The sequence below is a fragment of the Pelobates fuscus genome, chromosome 9 (genome assembly GCF_036172605.1).
Source record: "Pelobates fuscus isolate aPelFus1 chromosome 9, aPelFus1.pri, whole genome shotgun sequence".
In the NCBI taxonomy this organism is placed as follows: Eukaryota; Metazoa; Chordata; class Amphibia; order Anura; family Pelobatidae; genus Pelobates; species Pelobates fuscus.
Window position 1 is genome coordinate 91608562 of NC_086325.1, and position 15396 is coordinate 91623957.

At 40.3% G+C, this 15396-nt stretch overlaps 1 protein-coding gene across 1 annotated transcript in view; it reads right to left on the minus strand.

Moving 5' to 3' along the window:
* Positions 1-15396, minus strand: part of OPHN1 (oligophrenin 1) — a 119446-nt gene that overhangs the window by 60584 nt on the left and 43466 nt on the right. Inside the window, exon 3 of the mRNA XM_063432166.1 lies at positions 2687-2782. Coding sequence (XP_063288236.1) covers positions 2687-2782 — 96 coding nt within the window. The remainder of the gene's footprint in view (positions 1-2686; positions 2783-15396) is intronic.

Here is a 15396-nt window from a genome sequence, read left to right on the forward strand (position 1 = left end):
TTGTGGCAGCTAGGAAACAGCTCCCCTGTCCTCCCGCGCGATGCTGTGTGGAGTGTTGCCATGGTAACGTGCGGCAACGCTTCACACAGCATCACGCGGGAGGACAGGGGAGCTGCTTCCTAGAGCCCTCCCCCTGCCTCCCGACCCGGAAGCAGAGTAGGCGCCTGATGTTTCGGGCAGGCAGGTGCCTACTCTGCAGACAGCCAGCGGCCCCCTATCCCGCCGACCTATGGCCCTGTGCCAACAGAGCGGGCCCGGCGTGCCACCTGTGGCACGCGTGCCATAGGTTCGCCATCACTGCTCTATAGTGTTAAACCCACCATCTGCCCCCTTCCCTGCCTAGCCTCCCTAAATATAGTAAAATATTGTATTTGAGTCTGCAGCTGCTGCCTCTGCCCCTAATCTGCCTGCTTGGCTAACATCAGAAGTGATTCTGTGAGCCAATCACAATGCTTTCCCATAGGATTAGGCTAAGACTATCAATGAGGCAGGTCAGTGGCAGAACCAGCAAAAGTCAAACATAGCCCTGGCCAATCAGCATCTCCTCAATATGGAAAGTGTCTCCATGCAGACGGTGGCAACACTAAATGGCGGTGCTGCACACAGTATGCAGCACTGCCCCAGGAAGCACATCTAGCAGCCATCTAGGGAGTAGCCAGTGTTGTTATCACTAGGTTGTAATGTAAACACTGCATTTTCTCTAAAAAGACAGTGTTTACTGCAAAAAGCCTGAAGGGAATTATTCTACTTACCAGAACAAATAAAATACGCTGTAGTTGTTCTGGTGACTATAGTCCATTTAATGTAGTGGTTTTTGTGCATAGATACTGTCCCTATGTAAAACATTAGTTCCTAGTTTCTAAGGAAAGGCAAGGTTTACATTTTGCCTATGACATGGCTCCAGTGGCTGTCAGAAAGACAATAGAAGCATCTACTTTATAAGGCCATTGATTTTTTTAAAGGTATTTATGTTCGGTCTTCTCACACTCAGCAAAATGAAGCCAAACACAGCGATTTTGTGTCACAGAGAAGCACTGATTTCACTGCTCCACTATGAGAAATACTGAATTGTCGGAATACGGCAATTGTTGCACTTGGGCCATAGGACCACATTGCTTCCATATGAGAAGCAGCGGAGATCATCTCACAGTGGGTGGATCAGGCTGCAATCAGGAGATTATCTTGGTACGGGATAATTAATAGTTTGTTTAGTTTTCTTTAAAACTTCTTTGGTTAGAATAAATCTAAAACTAGTAAGGAACACATCTAACTTAATAAAAAAGCAAAGTAAAATAATAAAAGTAAAAATAAAAAAAACTTCACAATAAATTATATTAGAATGTCCCTTAAATGTCCTTACTTAATAGAGTAAAATCTGCAGATTCTAGATTAGATTTTAACATGTGAATTATTTTAATAATCAAAAGTACCGATCTATTCTGCAGCACAGCTCAAAATAGGGCAACCCTGTTAAGTGAACGAGGCGAGTACATCACTTAAGGGTTTATTCACTAAATACTAAATAGTGGTGAATGGGAACAAATTGCAGATGTATTTCAAATTTGCTATTTGCAATGCAGTTTTTAGTAACTCACAATGCACTGTTTATGAGTAAGCTGCACTAAGCACACCTCATATGCAAAGGAATAACCGGTGTATGAGGGACAAAACAAGGCTCCAACGCTTTCAGATGAGTATGCAAATACATGAGTTAACTTAAAAGTGCAATGCGCAGCTTAGTTAATAAGGCCCACTGGTGAAACCTAAATTTATTAAAAGAGCATGACTTAAAGCAATGTTTTGAGACCCCTCTCCCTTTATCAATGTAACAATGCTTTGTTACATGATAGCTGAAGTGGTTATGGGGCAAAGAGTCTTCAGGTACTTTCTCTCTTTGAGTAATTATGATAGTTTAGAATGTTGGAGGTTGGTTAGCAAAGAGCCCAATCCACATTTGGACAAGCCAATGCAAAAGTTCACTTTTAAGCATTTTTTTCCCCAACTGTTCAAAACTAGTTTGACGCTAACAAAGTAAAGGAGGGCCTTGGTCAGTTTAACTTCAAGGTATACATGCTGTATAAGGACTGATTAGACAACACAATTTAAAGGGACACTGTAGGCACCCAGACCACTTCAGCTCATTGGGTGCAATGTCCCTTAACCCTACAGTGGTAATTATTGCAGTTTCCGGGAAACTGCAATAATTACAATGCAGGGTTAACTCCTCCTCTATTAGCTGCCGACAACAAGAGGAACTTCCAGGTGCTTGGATGACTTTTTGTCGTCTAAAGGACACTGGACGTCCTCCCACTATGCTTGAGGACTTCCAGCATCACCGGAATCCCCATGGGAATACATTGATCAATGCTTTCCTATGGAGAAATCCTAGTGCAAGCGCGGCCATTGCCACTCAGGCACATTAGGTCTCCCCCACCAAATGACATCGACGCTGGATTCAGGTAAGTGACTGAATATGTTTTAATCCCTTCAGTGCTGCGGGAGGGTGTGTGCAAGGTAAGAGGGCACTGTAGGATTCTATATTGCCAGGACAATGGCTTTGTTTTCCTGGCACTATAGAATCCCTTTAAATAATGAATATGTATGCATCAGTTCCTCATATTCATGAGTAAAGTTGAAGAGGTTTGTTGAGGTTATGGCTATAAAGATCTGTGTACATCTTACTTACCAATATTTAGTTCATCATCTGTCATGGTGTCTCCTATGAAATCAAACTGGAAGTTTTGTAAGGTTTGGGAAAATTTCTGCACCGCACAGGAATAACCTACAGAAAAATAAATACCACGGGGTTAAGAAAGCTGATGTGGTTAGTTATGTTTGAGATTTCTGCAGTTCTAAAAGAAAACTGTAAAGATATTCGTTTAAATTAATACACATAGACAGGGACTCTGAATCACAATCATAAACGCTTGTCACTGTTAATCATTTTTAAGATCAATTATGAGAAATCAGTACAGAAACCCAGTCACAAAAGTCAAATAGTTAAGATAATGGTCTTTATAAAAGCCATGTAATTTGTATAGTAAAATATTATGGTCAAAAACTGCAAATACCTGAGAATTTGCCAACTCACCTCAAGTGTTCTAGTTATGACCGATGCTTTTTGCAGAATTACATTGAGGGTACTTACACTACTAACAGCATCTTACATAGGGCTAGATAAGAGATAACATATCTGGTAAATGAATAGCATTTGTAAGGAATTCTGTTCAGTGGGCGCCATCCAGTACAGATTATACTGTACTATGTCAGCGCTATAACAAATCCTAGGCTTCAGGTTGCCATGGCAACGAGCGGAATTTGTCCAGGAGCTTGGGATTTGTGAGCCCGTTCAACCCCCAACTACCGGAGATCGGAGGTGGCAGGCGGCACATGGAGAGCAGAGGCATGTGGTCAGCTCAGGGAGAGAGGAAGCAGCTGTAATCTTCCTGTTTGCTCCCTCACCCCACTGCTGGCCCACCTCCATGGCTGAGATCATCAATATTGACAATCTCAGCCAATCCAATTGCAAATGCCGGTAAAACGCACATGAACATGCACGGCAAATCGCCACGCTGTGTCAATCAACAGCTCATCAAATGAGAGGCATTGAATCAATGTATCTCTATGTAGAACATTCAGCGCCTCCATGTAAAGCATGGAGACGCAAAACACAGGAGCGGCACACTGTGCAGCACAGACCCAGGAAGCTGGGTCTAGTGACTATCACTAGAGGTGTTACTAGGAAACAATGTAAACATTGCCTAAAAAGGTAGTGTTTACAAAGAAAAGTGTAAGGGACAGTCTATAGGCTACAGTATAGACTACAGTAAGCTTTAGTGGTTCTGGTGACCATAGTTTCTTTGGTTGGTTGTTTGCAGTATGTAAGTGGTTTCATGCTGTTGTTAAATAAAGTATTTGGGCTATCTCACTACCTGCCTTTTAGCCATATATTTTTAGAAATGATTAATATTTATTTTTATACTTTTATTTGACATCTGGACCCATTACCTACTGCGGACAACCAACCAAAGAAATCCTTGGTGGGGATTATACCACCCAGGATTGATACATAGAGCAGTTAGTCTGCTCATTCTATTGTAAGTATATTTTTATTTACCATATTGATACTTACCTATCTATATAGAGCACTATTGGCTGTTTTTTTGTAATTCCATATGATCTACCTCATTGTTACCTAGGTGAAATTTTCTATCATTTTACGGTGTACCAAAACCAGAGGGATACCCTGCAAGTGGGGATTGCATACCATTCCATGCTGTTTTACCTAGAGCTGGTTATAGCTCTACCATATATGAGTTGAAATCTTATCTAAGTGTTGTTTGTCCTACCACGTACTAAAATATTGCACTATTGGTTTGCCTCTGTTTTTGCTTCCTTTTCATATACTGCGATTAAGCGAAGCTACCACAAAATTCCCATACCAGGACTAGAAGATCTATTGCCACCATTGAGACTGTGCCGTACCATTTGGTATTTTTTTTTTATTCTTTTAAGTTTTATTGTGGACTCCTTATATCCGGTGTTTTTTTTTTGCTCTTATTATTATATACTATTGTGTTTGGAGTATTTTTCTTGACGCTACAAGTATATTGTTTGACTTGTTCTAGTTTTCTTGGGGGTTGGAAGAATTTCCCTATTATCAGGTGTGCTGCCTCACATCCTAGTGTTCTTAGTTTATTTAGCGCTGCTCTATTCCTTGTTCAGTTAAAAGAAAATGAAAACAACAACATTCTGGAAACTGCACAATATATATTTTTGAATCATTAAATTATATGTTGGGTGATGTGATGGGCCAGTGTTCTAAAAATATGCAGTTGTACCTTAATGTTAAATGTGCCAGATAGGCAGGTACATGCATTTGGCAGTTGAGTATTGGCAATTGGCGCACAAGCATGGCATCCTATTGGGTGGATGAACCAAGGGATTTTTAAAGAATGACAGGATCAGTATTTCAACCAGAAAACATTTTATATCCCCATTTCATGAATTAAAAAAGGCATTGCTACATAGTTAATATGCTACTGTACTTACTGCATGTTTTTTTTAAATGAACACTCCAAGCACCATATAACCAGTGCCCTGGCAACTTTCAAGGTAAGTAGTCAAACCACCTAAGAACAGTATGACAACTTACCTCGCCAGGCGCATTAACTGCATCCCATGATAATTCTTCCGTCTTTTAGGACCAGCTTCCTGGCTTAAAGCATCACAAGCGCCCTTAACCAATGAGCGAGGCCAGGCACTACTCCCAGGTAACCATTCTTAAATAGTCTGACCAATTACTCTGGGAACTGCGAGCACCATAACTGCTTCAACGGGATGTAGTGGTTATGGTTCAAGGAGGACCAAGGTACATTGTCAAACCATACTAAAGAAGTGACCTGGCATCATAAACCCAACAGAGAGCTGTAGTGGTTATGGTGCTTAGAATATATTTCTTTAATGCAACATTATAGTAGATATGTAAAAAAAAAAAAAAAAAAAACACAACATGAACATTTAGCTACAAAAACACATATACACAAGCACAAACAAATAAACTAAGGTACACAATCATTATTAAATTGTAAGTATTGCTGACAGTTTACATATATGTTCAGACTACTTTTCCAGATCAATAGAGCAGCTCTAAGCAAGAATTGTTTTGCTAGCGCTCTGTGTACATGTAGAACACACAAGCCTGAAGCAGAAGTGAGATAAGAAACTGCATCTCTGCCAATTATGGCATTGTTTCAACGAAAAGGGGAAAAGCACAGTCATTCGTAGGTCCTTAAAATAGTAAAGACCGTAGTAATATTATCTGCACTGGTAACGTTACACAGCAAAAAACGGGTAATGTATAAAACATTAATTACTTCTAAAAATGTGACCATTACCATGGAAACCAATGGAATTATTTTGCTGCTTGCTAAGCTTTTACAACGCAGCCTCAGAATTTTTGTAACACAATTCCCCAATGTATCAAAAATCTAACCATTAGCTGAACATCTAGGAAATAAACCAATAATGATTGCAAAGCATTAAGGAATTGTAACATTCTGTTTTTGTGATGCTTACTTAAACCCAGACCACTTCAGCTCATTCAATGAAGTGGCGTGGGTGCAGTCCCTTGACCCTGCAAAGGTAATTATCGCAGTTTTTAATAAACTGCAATAATTACCTTTGAGGGTTAAAAAGGCAAAAGGGTTGAATTCCTAGTAGATGATTTCCTGAGGAAAGTTAATTACTCTCAGAGAAAACACAATGCAGATTTATGAGCATAACTCATCACTAGCATTGTATGTTTGATTTTTTTCCCTGAGCCAAGTTTGCACACTGCCAGGAAAACAGTTACTACCCCTTCCACCACCTTTTCTTCAGTGGGGTTGAGCAAATAATAAGATGGGTAAGAGCAAATATGCATCTCTCCTACCCATTCTTCTCTCTCGGGCAAGTGAGTTGGAAGGTTAAAGGAACACTATAGGATCAAGAACACAAACATGTATTCCTGACCCTATAGTGTTAAAATCAGCATCTAGCCCCCTGGCCTCCCAAAATATAGTAAAATCTTACTTGTATTTAAGTCTGCAGCTGCTGGCTCTGCCCCTGGCATCATGAGAAGTGGTGGTCTGAGCCAATCACAATGCTTCCACAAAGGATTGTCTGAGACTTTCAAGGAGGCAGATCAGGGGCAGAGCCAGCACAAGTCAAACACAGCCTGGCCAATCAAAATTGAATCAATGAATCTCTATGAGGAAAGTTCAGTATCTGCATGTAGACGGTGGAGACACTGAATGGCATTGTTGCTCATTGTGCAACACTGCCCCAGGAAGCACCTCTAGTAGCCATCCGAGTAGTGGCCAGTGGAGTTATCCCTAGGCTGTAATGTAAACACAGCATTTTCTCTGAATAGACCGTGTTTACAGCAAAAAGCCTGAAGGGAAGGATTCTACTCACCAATACAATAAGCTGCAGTTGTTCTGCTGACTATAGTGTCCCTTTAATTTAGTAAAATGGGGTTGAGAGGGAGGGTATCCTAAAAAAGTGAGCATACAGAAGAATCTAAGCAAGCAACATTGCTATCTATGATTCTTTGCATTTTTACTTGGAGAGTTGTAGAAATATTTAAATTCTTAAATATGTTTCTGCATCATCTACATAAAGTAGATTTTCTAAGTAATACTATGGGGTCCTCTGGGTAATGTAGAATATCAAACATTGAAGTCAGTTTTGCATAAGGGACAGAATTCCTAGACACTGGTTGGAGTGGATTCCCAAATGAAGAGAGTTCATAAAGACACCATCACAGTAAACTCAAGTAAATAAAAAACAGAATAATACTTCCTTTACTTGGTGGAGACCCCTCGGTCCTATTCCACACACAGACATGAAAAGACCCCACTGAGTGACAGCCCTCGGATAGCCTAGGAGTTGAAAAAGAGTATTCAGAGAAGCTCAGTTTGGTGAGTAAATAAAGAACCGTTTCTCAATTCTACAGAGAGGAATCGGATGACTATCCAACTTCTCAATAGGCTTTTTAAAGTTTAATTGTTCTTTACAACCAGATATTCCAAATCCCTGGAAAAAAAACTAATCTTTCCTCCTTGGATGTAAATTCCACAAAAAAAAAAAAAAAAAAAAAGTAAATCGGCTTGTATCAAAAAACAAACAAACACTTTCCTCAACAAGCTACACAAACCATTATTTAAAACACAAAAAACTTAGAGAGGCAAAAGTACTTTTGCCAACAGCTTAAAAACAGTCATAATTCCAATGGAAAATAATTATTTTATTACATAACGATTACAAAGCTCTTGTTTTTAAGTTTCTACTCTTCTTCCCTTGCTTCTTACAACAATCGGGATGACAACGAATTTACCAGCAATCCACTCCAGGTCATTCACTGATTCTAATAGCCATGGGAGACCAGGCCCCCTCGACCACTAACACACTGATATTTGACTACTTATCCTGGAATGGCACCAGGGTCATCCTAGCAAAATATCCAATTTAAGTGATTAACCAATAAAGAACCGATAAGGAATTGCCCCATTTCTAAAACCGGACAAAAATGATTTATGTTCCTATAACCCCAAAGTATATCAATAAGGACACATAAGTAAAGGTGCACTATATGCACCACAACAGCTCATTATAGTGATTATTGGGCAAAGACCATCTGGACACTAGTTCAGGCCAAATATTTTTCAGGTGGTTTTACAAAAAGAGGACTGTAAGTTGCTAAGATTTCATCTTTCTGCTGTAGCTCAGATATACTGGCAATAAATGACAACAGACATCCAACATTGTATGGCAAAGAGATATTCTAATTAAACCAGGCATTCTATACTCTTTGTAACTTACCCAATACAATGGGGAATAGTAATTATGGTACATAGTGTCCCTTTTAATGCTAGATTATGAAGATTCAGTCTAAAGCAAGTCACATAAATACGCTGTCCCCATTAGACATTAAATTGGTATCAATGATCATGGCTAGCATGCACAAATGTCAAAAACAATACCTCTAAAAAATATCCATTAGCTAATTTTGCATATGGATTGGCAAAAATCACAAACGCAAAGAAAAGTGAGAGCACTACTTTTTTGAAAAATGATTCACTGAGATATACTCTGTATAGAAGGTTAGGAGCAAATGAGTTGTAACAAGAGGTTCAGTGATGAAAATGAACACATGGAAAAAATAAGCATGCAGACAACTTTTTTCATAGAGATACACTGATTCATGAGGAGATGCTGATTGGCCAGGGTGGCATTTGGCCCCGCCCCTACCTTATCTCCCTGGAAATTTCAGCGAATCAAATGTTTTCATATAATAAAGCATTGTGATTGGCTCAGATCATCAATTCTGATGATCTTAGCCAAGGAGTAAGATCAAGGGCAAAGCCAGCAGACTAGAATAAAGGTAAGATTTTACTATATTTAGGAGGGAAAGGGTGGCTAGATAATGTTTTTTAACACTATAGGATCAGGAATACATGTTTGTGTTCCTGACTCTATAGTGTTCCATTAAGTTGTTTTTGTAAAGTGCTAAACTGAACAGTTGAATTTTGATCAAGACATTAAACATATTTTATGATCAGAAGATTCAACTTAAAACCCTCTGATATGGCATAATGAGCTGGGTCGAATTCCAGATAAGAACCTTTTAAAAAACGGTGTATACATTATAAACTCTATCTGCAACAATACAAAGTAATTCTAGAACAAATTAAAAATATGCATTCAGGGAAGGTGCCTTTAGGCAGAAACATGATAAAGAAATGTGTGGTTTTTGCTATGCAAATAGACATTACACGTGTGTAAATGTTGGTAAAGATAACTTTCTACTCAAGATGTGCTTGTTAATGTTCAAATAAAGGAGTGCAGAGGAGTATAAAAGAAAATGAAGACAACCAAAAATATTCAAACTGCTTTTTAAACCAATTACGTAATATGAGCAGGCAAATAAGTTTAAAAATAAACATATGCACCACCCCAACTCCAGCTGCCAAGTAGACATGTGACGTTACACCAACAAATGTCCAATATAGCTACCTGGTGAGAAACCTTTGAATGCCTAAATATAGTAACATCTAACCTGTATTCAAGTCTGCTGCTGCTGCCCCTGCCCCTGATCTGTCTGCTTGGCTATCATCAGAAGTGATTCTGTGAGCCAATCACAATGCTATCCCATAGAATTGGCTGACACGGTCAAGGAGGCAGATCAGGGGCAGAGCCAGGACAAGTCAAATATAGCCCTGGCTAATCGGCATCTCCTCATAGAGATACATTGAATCAATGCATCTCTATGTGAAAGTTCAGTTTCTCCATGCAGAGAGTGGAGACACTGAATGGTAGTGCTGCAAACTGTGCAGCACTGCCCCAGGGAGCACATCTAGCAAACATCTGAGGAGTGGCCAGTGGAGTTATCCTTAGGCTGTAATGTAAACACTGCCTCTTCGCTGAAAAAAAGCCTGAAGGGGATGGACTCTACTCACCAGAACAAATACAATAAGCTGTAGTTCTGGTAACTATAGTGTCCCTTTAATTTAACTCAGCAGGGGGTCCTGAATATTTAAATCACCCCTATATCACTTCAACCATAAGAATACATTTCTATTCCGAACATTAGAGTGTTCCTTTAACAGTAACTAATCATCACACATCTTCACCCAGCAAACGAGTAAACAGACCTCTGCTTACTTCAGATCATACACAGAAGAAGTATTTCAGTTTAGAATCAAATCTTGATTTAGTACATATGGGTAGCACATGCTCTCATGCAGGGGGACCATGTGTTAAGCAAGAATTCTCCCTGGAGAAATGTGGGTGGCTTTAGGGTTGCTTCATTGTTACTTGTGATGTCAGATACAATTCTTTCTTTAAAAAAATATAATAATAATTACTTTCCCAAGCTGAGAAAGTTATGAAACACTGCAGCAGTGAAACCTGGTCAATATTGTAGGTTGCTAAGCAATTTTATTGTTCTCGTCTGCACTCTGACACAGCAAAATTCCATTTTGAGAGTTTCACCTAACGAACATATAGAAGAAACCTGGCTCTTGGTGATTTAACACAAACCAATTATACCTCAAAAAGACCTACTGTATTCACAGACAATGTATCACACAGCTCAATGGGTAGTTAGCCATGAAGCCCTTAAAGGGACACTGTAGACACCCAGACCACTTTAGCTCATTGAAGTGGTCTGGGTACCAACTGCCATCACCCTTAACCCTGGTAGTGTAATTATTGCAGTTTTTATAAACTGCAATAATTACCTTGCAGGGTTAAGTACTCCTCGAGTGGCGGTCTACCAGACAGACACTAGAGGGACTTCCAGCTTCTTAGACTTTTGGTCATCTAAACGACGCTGGACGTCCTCATGCTATGCATGAGGACCTCCAGCGTCATCGGAATCCAAATAGGAAAGCATTGAATAATGTTTTCCTTTGGGAAAGGTCTAATGCGTGCGTGGCCATTGCGGTGAATGCGCATTAGGTCTCCCCCGCCAGCAGATGTCACTCATGTCATGAGAAGCAAAGCCCTTAGGAGACCGTTCAGACTCTACTTCACTCCAGCCAGTAGCCACACCACTGCAGATACAACAAAGAAGTGTTATATATGGCTGTTGAGCACACACAGGAAGCCAATCACCAGCACACAAAGACACGCTGCATCCCCAGCACACACAGCATCCCCAGCACACACTGACACACATTATGTAACTCAAGCACACAGACAGACACACTTCATCCCTCAGTCAGATTGCATCCCCAGCACACAGGCACACATTATATAACCCTAGCAGACACACCGCATCCCCAGCACACATTTTATATCCACAGACACAGACACACATTATATATCCCCAGAACACAGACATACTGCATCACCAGCAAAACCAGTTGTAGAAATTCAACTCATTGAAGTAGCTATAGTGCCGGGGGTCTCCAGGTGCCGTCTCCCACATCCCTTGTTATCTTATCATTTTGAAATGGATGTTTGGTAACTTGGTGGTCACAATGCAGCGTTCCTAGAACTGTATGGCGAACATGGTAACCGCTTCTTACAGAGTCAGGCAATGAAAGCCACAGCAAGTGCGCTTGACCAGTGGGCAGAGACTGACTGTCAGCTAATGCCCTTGGCTTCTCACTGTCCGCTGTGACTCAGTATGGCGTAAAGCAAAGCTACTCTCCACCTTCACCAAACAGTCATTGATGTCAGGCTTTACAAGCAGAGGGACTCTGCATACGTGTAAAACATCAAAACAAGTATGAAGAAGATGGCACCTGTTAGACACCATAGACACTTCAAAGAGTTGATGTGGTTATTGTAACCACAATTTATTTTTAAACTCAACAAGAATGGATTAATCAAAGGTCTCAATCAATATGTAATACCAACTAAATGCTAGTTTTTTCAAGAAAGTCAGATAGAAGAACTTCCAGGTTAGGTAGATCACTTTTGTTCTACTTGTACGGGTAGTGTATGCACAGCGCACACACAGCTTGGGATGACTATGCAGAGACTGTAGCTATGACAAAACAAAGAACCAGGATAGGAGTAAAATAATAGCGACCCCCATATAGATGCTATCAGTTTACAGAGCAGTTGCACTTATCTTAAGGGATGAGTGGAACTGATCTTGGGGATATTCTACTTATTCCATAATCCCCAAAGACAAGACAGTGTTGTATTTTAAGAGCCTCTTCCTAAGTAAGGATGAGTCTGCTTCAGTTGCAGGCTGACCCACTAAACAGTTCATCTAAATAAGCTTTTTCATTAAACAACAAAACAAAACAGAAAAATACAAAAGCACTTAAATTTCCCCCTCTTAAGTGCCTTGCATTTGCTTAAAATATGGCTGGTTAACGATCTTATTTCATGTGGCAACAAAGTTAATATCAGCAAAAGCTGCAATTTTAGTAAGGGTGTGTGGACTGCATATCCACTGTATTTCTAAAAAGGAACACTAAGTCACAGGATGCAATTATCAAGTGCCAGGAAGAAGTTGTTTTGATCTCACGTGAACAACCAGTTCTTCAGTATAATTCAGGGATTTCGATCGACTTCGAGGAAGCATGGTCTCTGAACTTTATTTATTGGTCAGTTTAAAATAATACTTTACATACTACTGGGTGTCAGTTCTTCAACAAATGTACAAATGGTCCAAAAGTCACTCCCAAAAATTCTTGTTAAAGCTAGAACAATTATTTTTACAAGTTCTATAGAGTCACTGCAATGACAAACCTTGCCCCGGTGTCCCTAGGGGTGCAAGCACGTCACACTTGCTCTCAATTTTATCTGTATGGAGACAGATTGAACTCTCCCAGGCCCATCGCCTAATTCCTTACCACTGTACCAGATTTCTCACAGTCTGCTCTCTCCTGCAAATGGGGGTCTACTCTTTATGCTTACAGACTGTCACATTTTAGATAGGTTTTCCTGTTTAACCCCTTAAGGACACATGACATGTCTGACACGTCATGATTCCCTTTTATTCCAGAAGTTTGGTCCTTAAGGGGTTAAGGAGATTGTTATTCATTTAGGATCTAAGAAATATGATAACACCAGCATTCTTTGATCAATTTCACTATTCACAACCAAGATACTTCATCTCCACTAGTAGCAAACAAGGAATAGAACGTATGTTCGTTCACTTACGAAACGTGAATAATTCTGTGGATTTTGTCCTTAATCCTTTTTCTATTACCTCATGTAGGACTCCTTACACAAAATTCTCCATAAATATCTCAAGGAGTGTCAAAAATGTTCAAATTACACAGATTTAGCTTGCAAGATTTTCTTTTTTTATACATTTTTTTTTTTTTTTTTTTACAAGTGTTGGGACCAGAGCAGGACTTCCCATTAGGCTTCCAATACGGCCACATGAGGCCAGGTGTGCCACTGTCTTAGCCTAGATCTCTGGCTCTAAAAAAAACCCCAACCCCCTCCCCTCCCCCACAAGCGAGATAAAAAGATGTAAGTAATCCTTTGCAGTGCCAAAGCTCTGTCAGGAAGTCAGAGTGTAGGCGCCAGGTTTCCCAGTCTGACGTCCTCACAGAGCACAGACTGGGAGGCCTCTTACTGCACTAGCAGCGCACTGGACCACCAGGCACCTCACCAGACTTTTAAAGAATGTATTTATTGGACCTCTTGCTTAACAGGTGGAAAGCAGGAGTGGGAAAATTTAAAAATAAATAAATAAGAATGCATTACTATTAGTGATGTCCCGAACAGTTCGCCATGAACCGTTCGCCGGCGAACATAGCGAACACGCGCGATGTTAGGTCCGCCCCCTATTCGTCATCATTGAGTAAACTTTGACCCTGTACCTCACAGTCAGCAGACACATTCCAGCCAATCAGCAGCAGACCCTCCCTCCCAGACCCTCCCACCTCCATGACGAATATGGGGCGAACTGTTCGGACATCACTAATTACTATTACTATGTAGAGAGATTATGTTTAACCCAGCCTCCCACATACTATCACTACCCCCTACACGTTGTAACTCCTCACACCCCTCACCCTGCTGGGGGGATGAAACATTCAGCACCCTACCACACAAACCCTGTAACACGCATCCCCTCAACCCCATCACACCCACCACCCCTCACCCTGCCACATCTGATGTTTAGACAGTCTATCTCAGAGTTTTCCCAGGTTGGGAGCGGCATTGTGCCCCTCCCCTTTTTCTTGCTGCAGTGCTTTTTGGGAGAAGCATGATGTATTTGCCATCAGAAAGCAGCAGCCTACTTGTTTGGTTAACTGAATACAGCCAACTTGGAAAGAGCCAAGAAACTGGCTATAGGTTAGGAAGCTGTATAGTGTGTGTATAGTAAAGAAAGCCTTGTGTTGACTCATCCTGCATATAGTAATACACTGGTTCTGGATTTGAGACCTCATGCCTGTGTGTATAATTTATTGAGTAGACACTTGCAGCATTACAGTCACTAATTAAGCGCCAGCCTACACTTTAGGACATAGCACCACACACTCTGTCACACTCAACATCTTCATCCTCCCACACTTACTCCCCCAATCACTGTCACACCCTGAGGATAGTCACTATCATGCACAGTTACCTCCCACACATTAAACAGCCTCTCATAAAACACAGCACATAAATAATACAAGTAAATACTCTTACACACAACACAAACAAACACATACGCTCACAGACACACACAAGGATGCACAAGCATGATTCTCAGGCTCTGGTTGAGACTCAAGGACACAAACTTTAAACTTGTACCTCGGTGCTAATTTACAACGTTGGCATTTCATAAGAGGATTCCCTATTCCCTATTCCCTAAGTTCTATTGTTTGCTAGAGGTGGACCTGCTCACAAACGGTCTTTTTATGGAATTGTAACTTGAAGGGCATCTGGTGTTACCCAATTCTTATTACATACACATGTAAGTTTCTCAAGCATCGTTTTTTCACGCTGCCTGGAAACCATTTGTTGTTGTTTGTATAGTTAGTTTCTTGTAGAGATAATTTCGGTTTTATCAGTTGCAACTTTAGGTAAAAACGTAATTGAAGAAGACACCCTTGACACAGTTTCTTACTCGGATATAGGTCTTGTCCACCTTTGTTAGATTATACTTTACTACTTTACTTTCCGGTAATACGGTCTATTACTGAAATACACAGTAGATTTCTGATTGAGTACTTTCTTGATAAAGAAAACATAAATCATTTGTCAAATTTTAAATAGACTAATCCATTAATGAGGTTTCACCTGGTATGATCTATTTACAAAAACAGAAAATCAGCTATTTTCCAAATGCAATTTTTGTTTACTTTTAATTCAAGCTTCAGATCCAACTCCTGCAGAAGACATAGGAATAATATAGCACATGATTTTCCACTAACACCTCGTGAG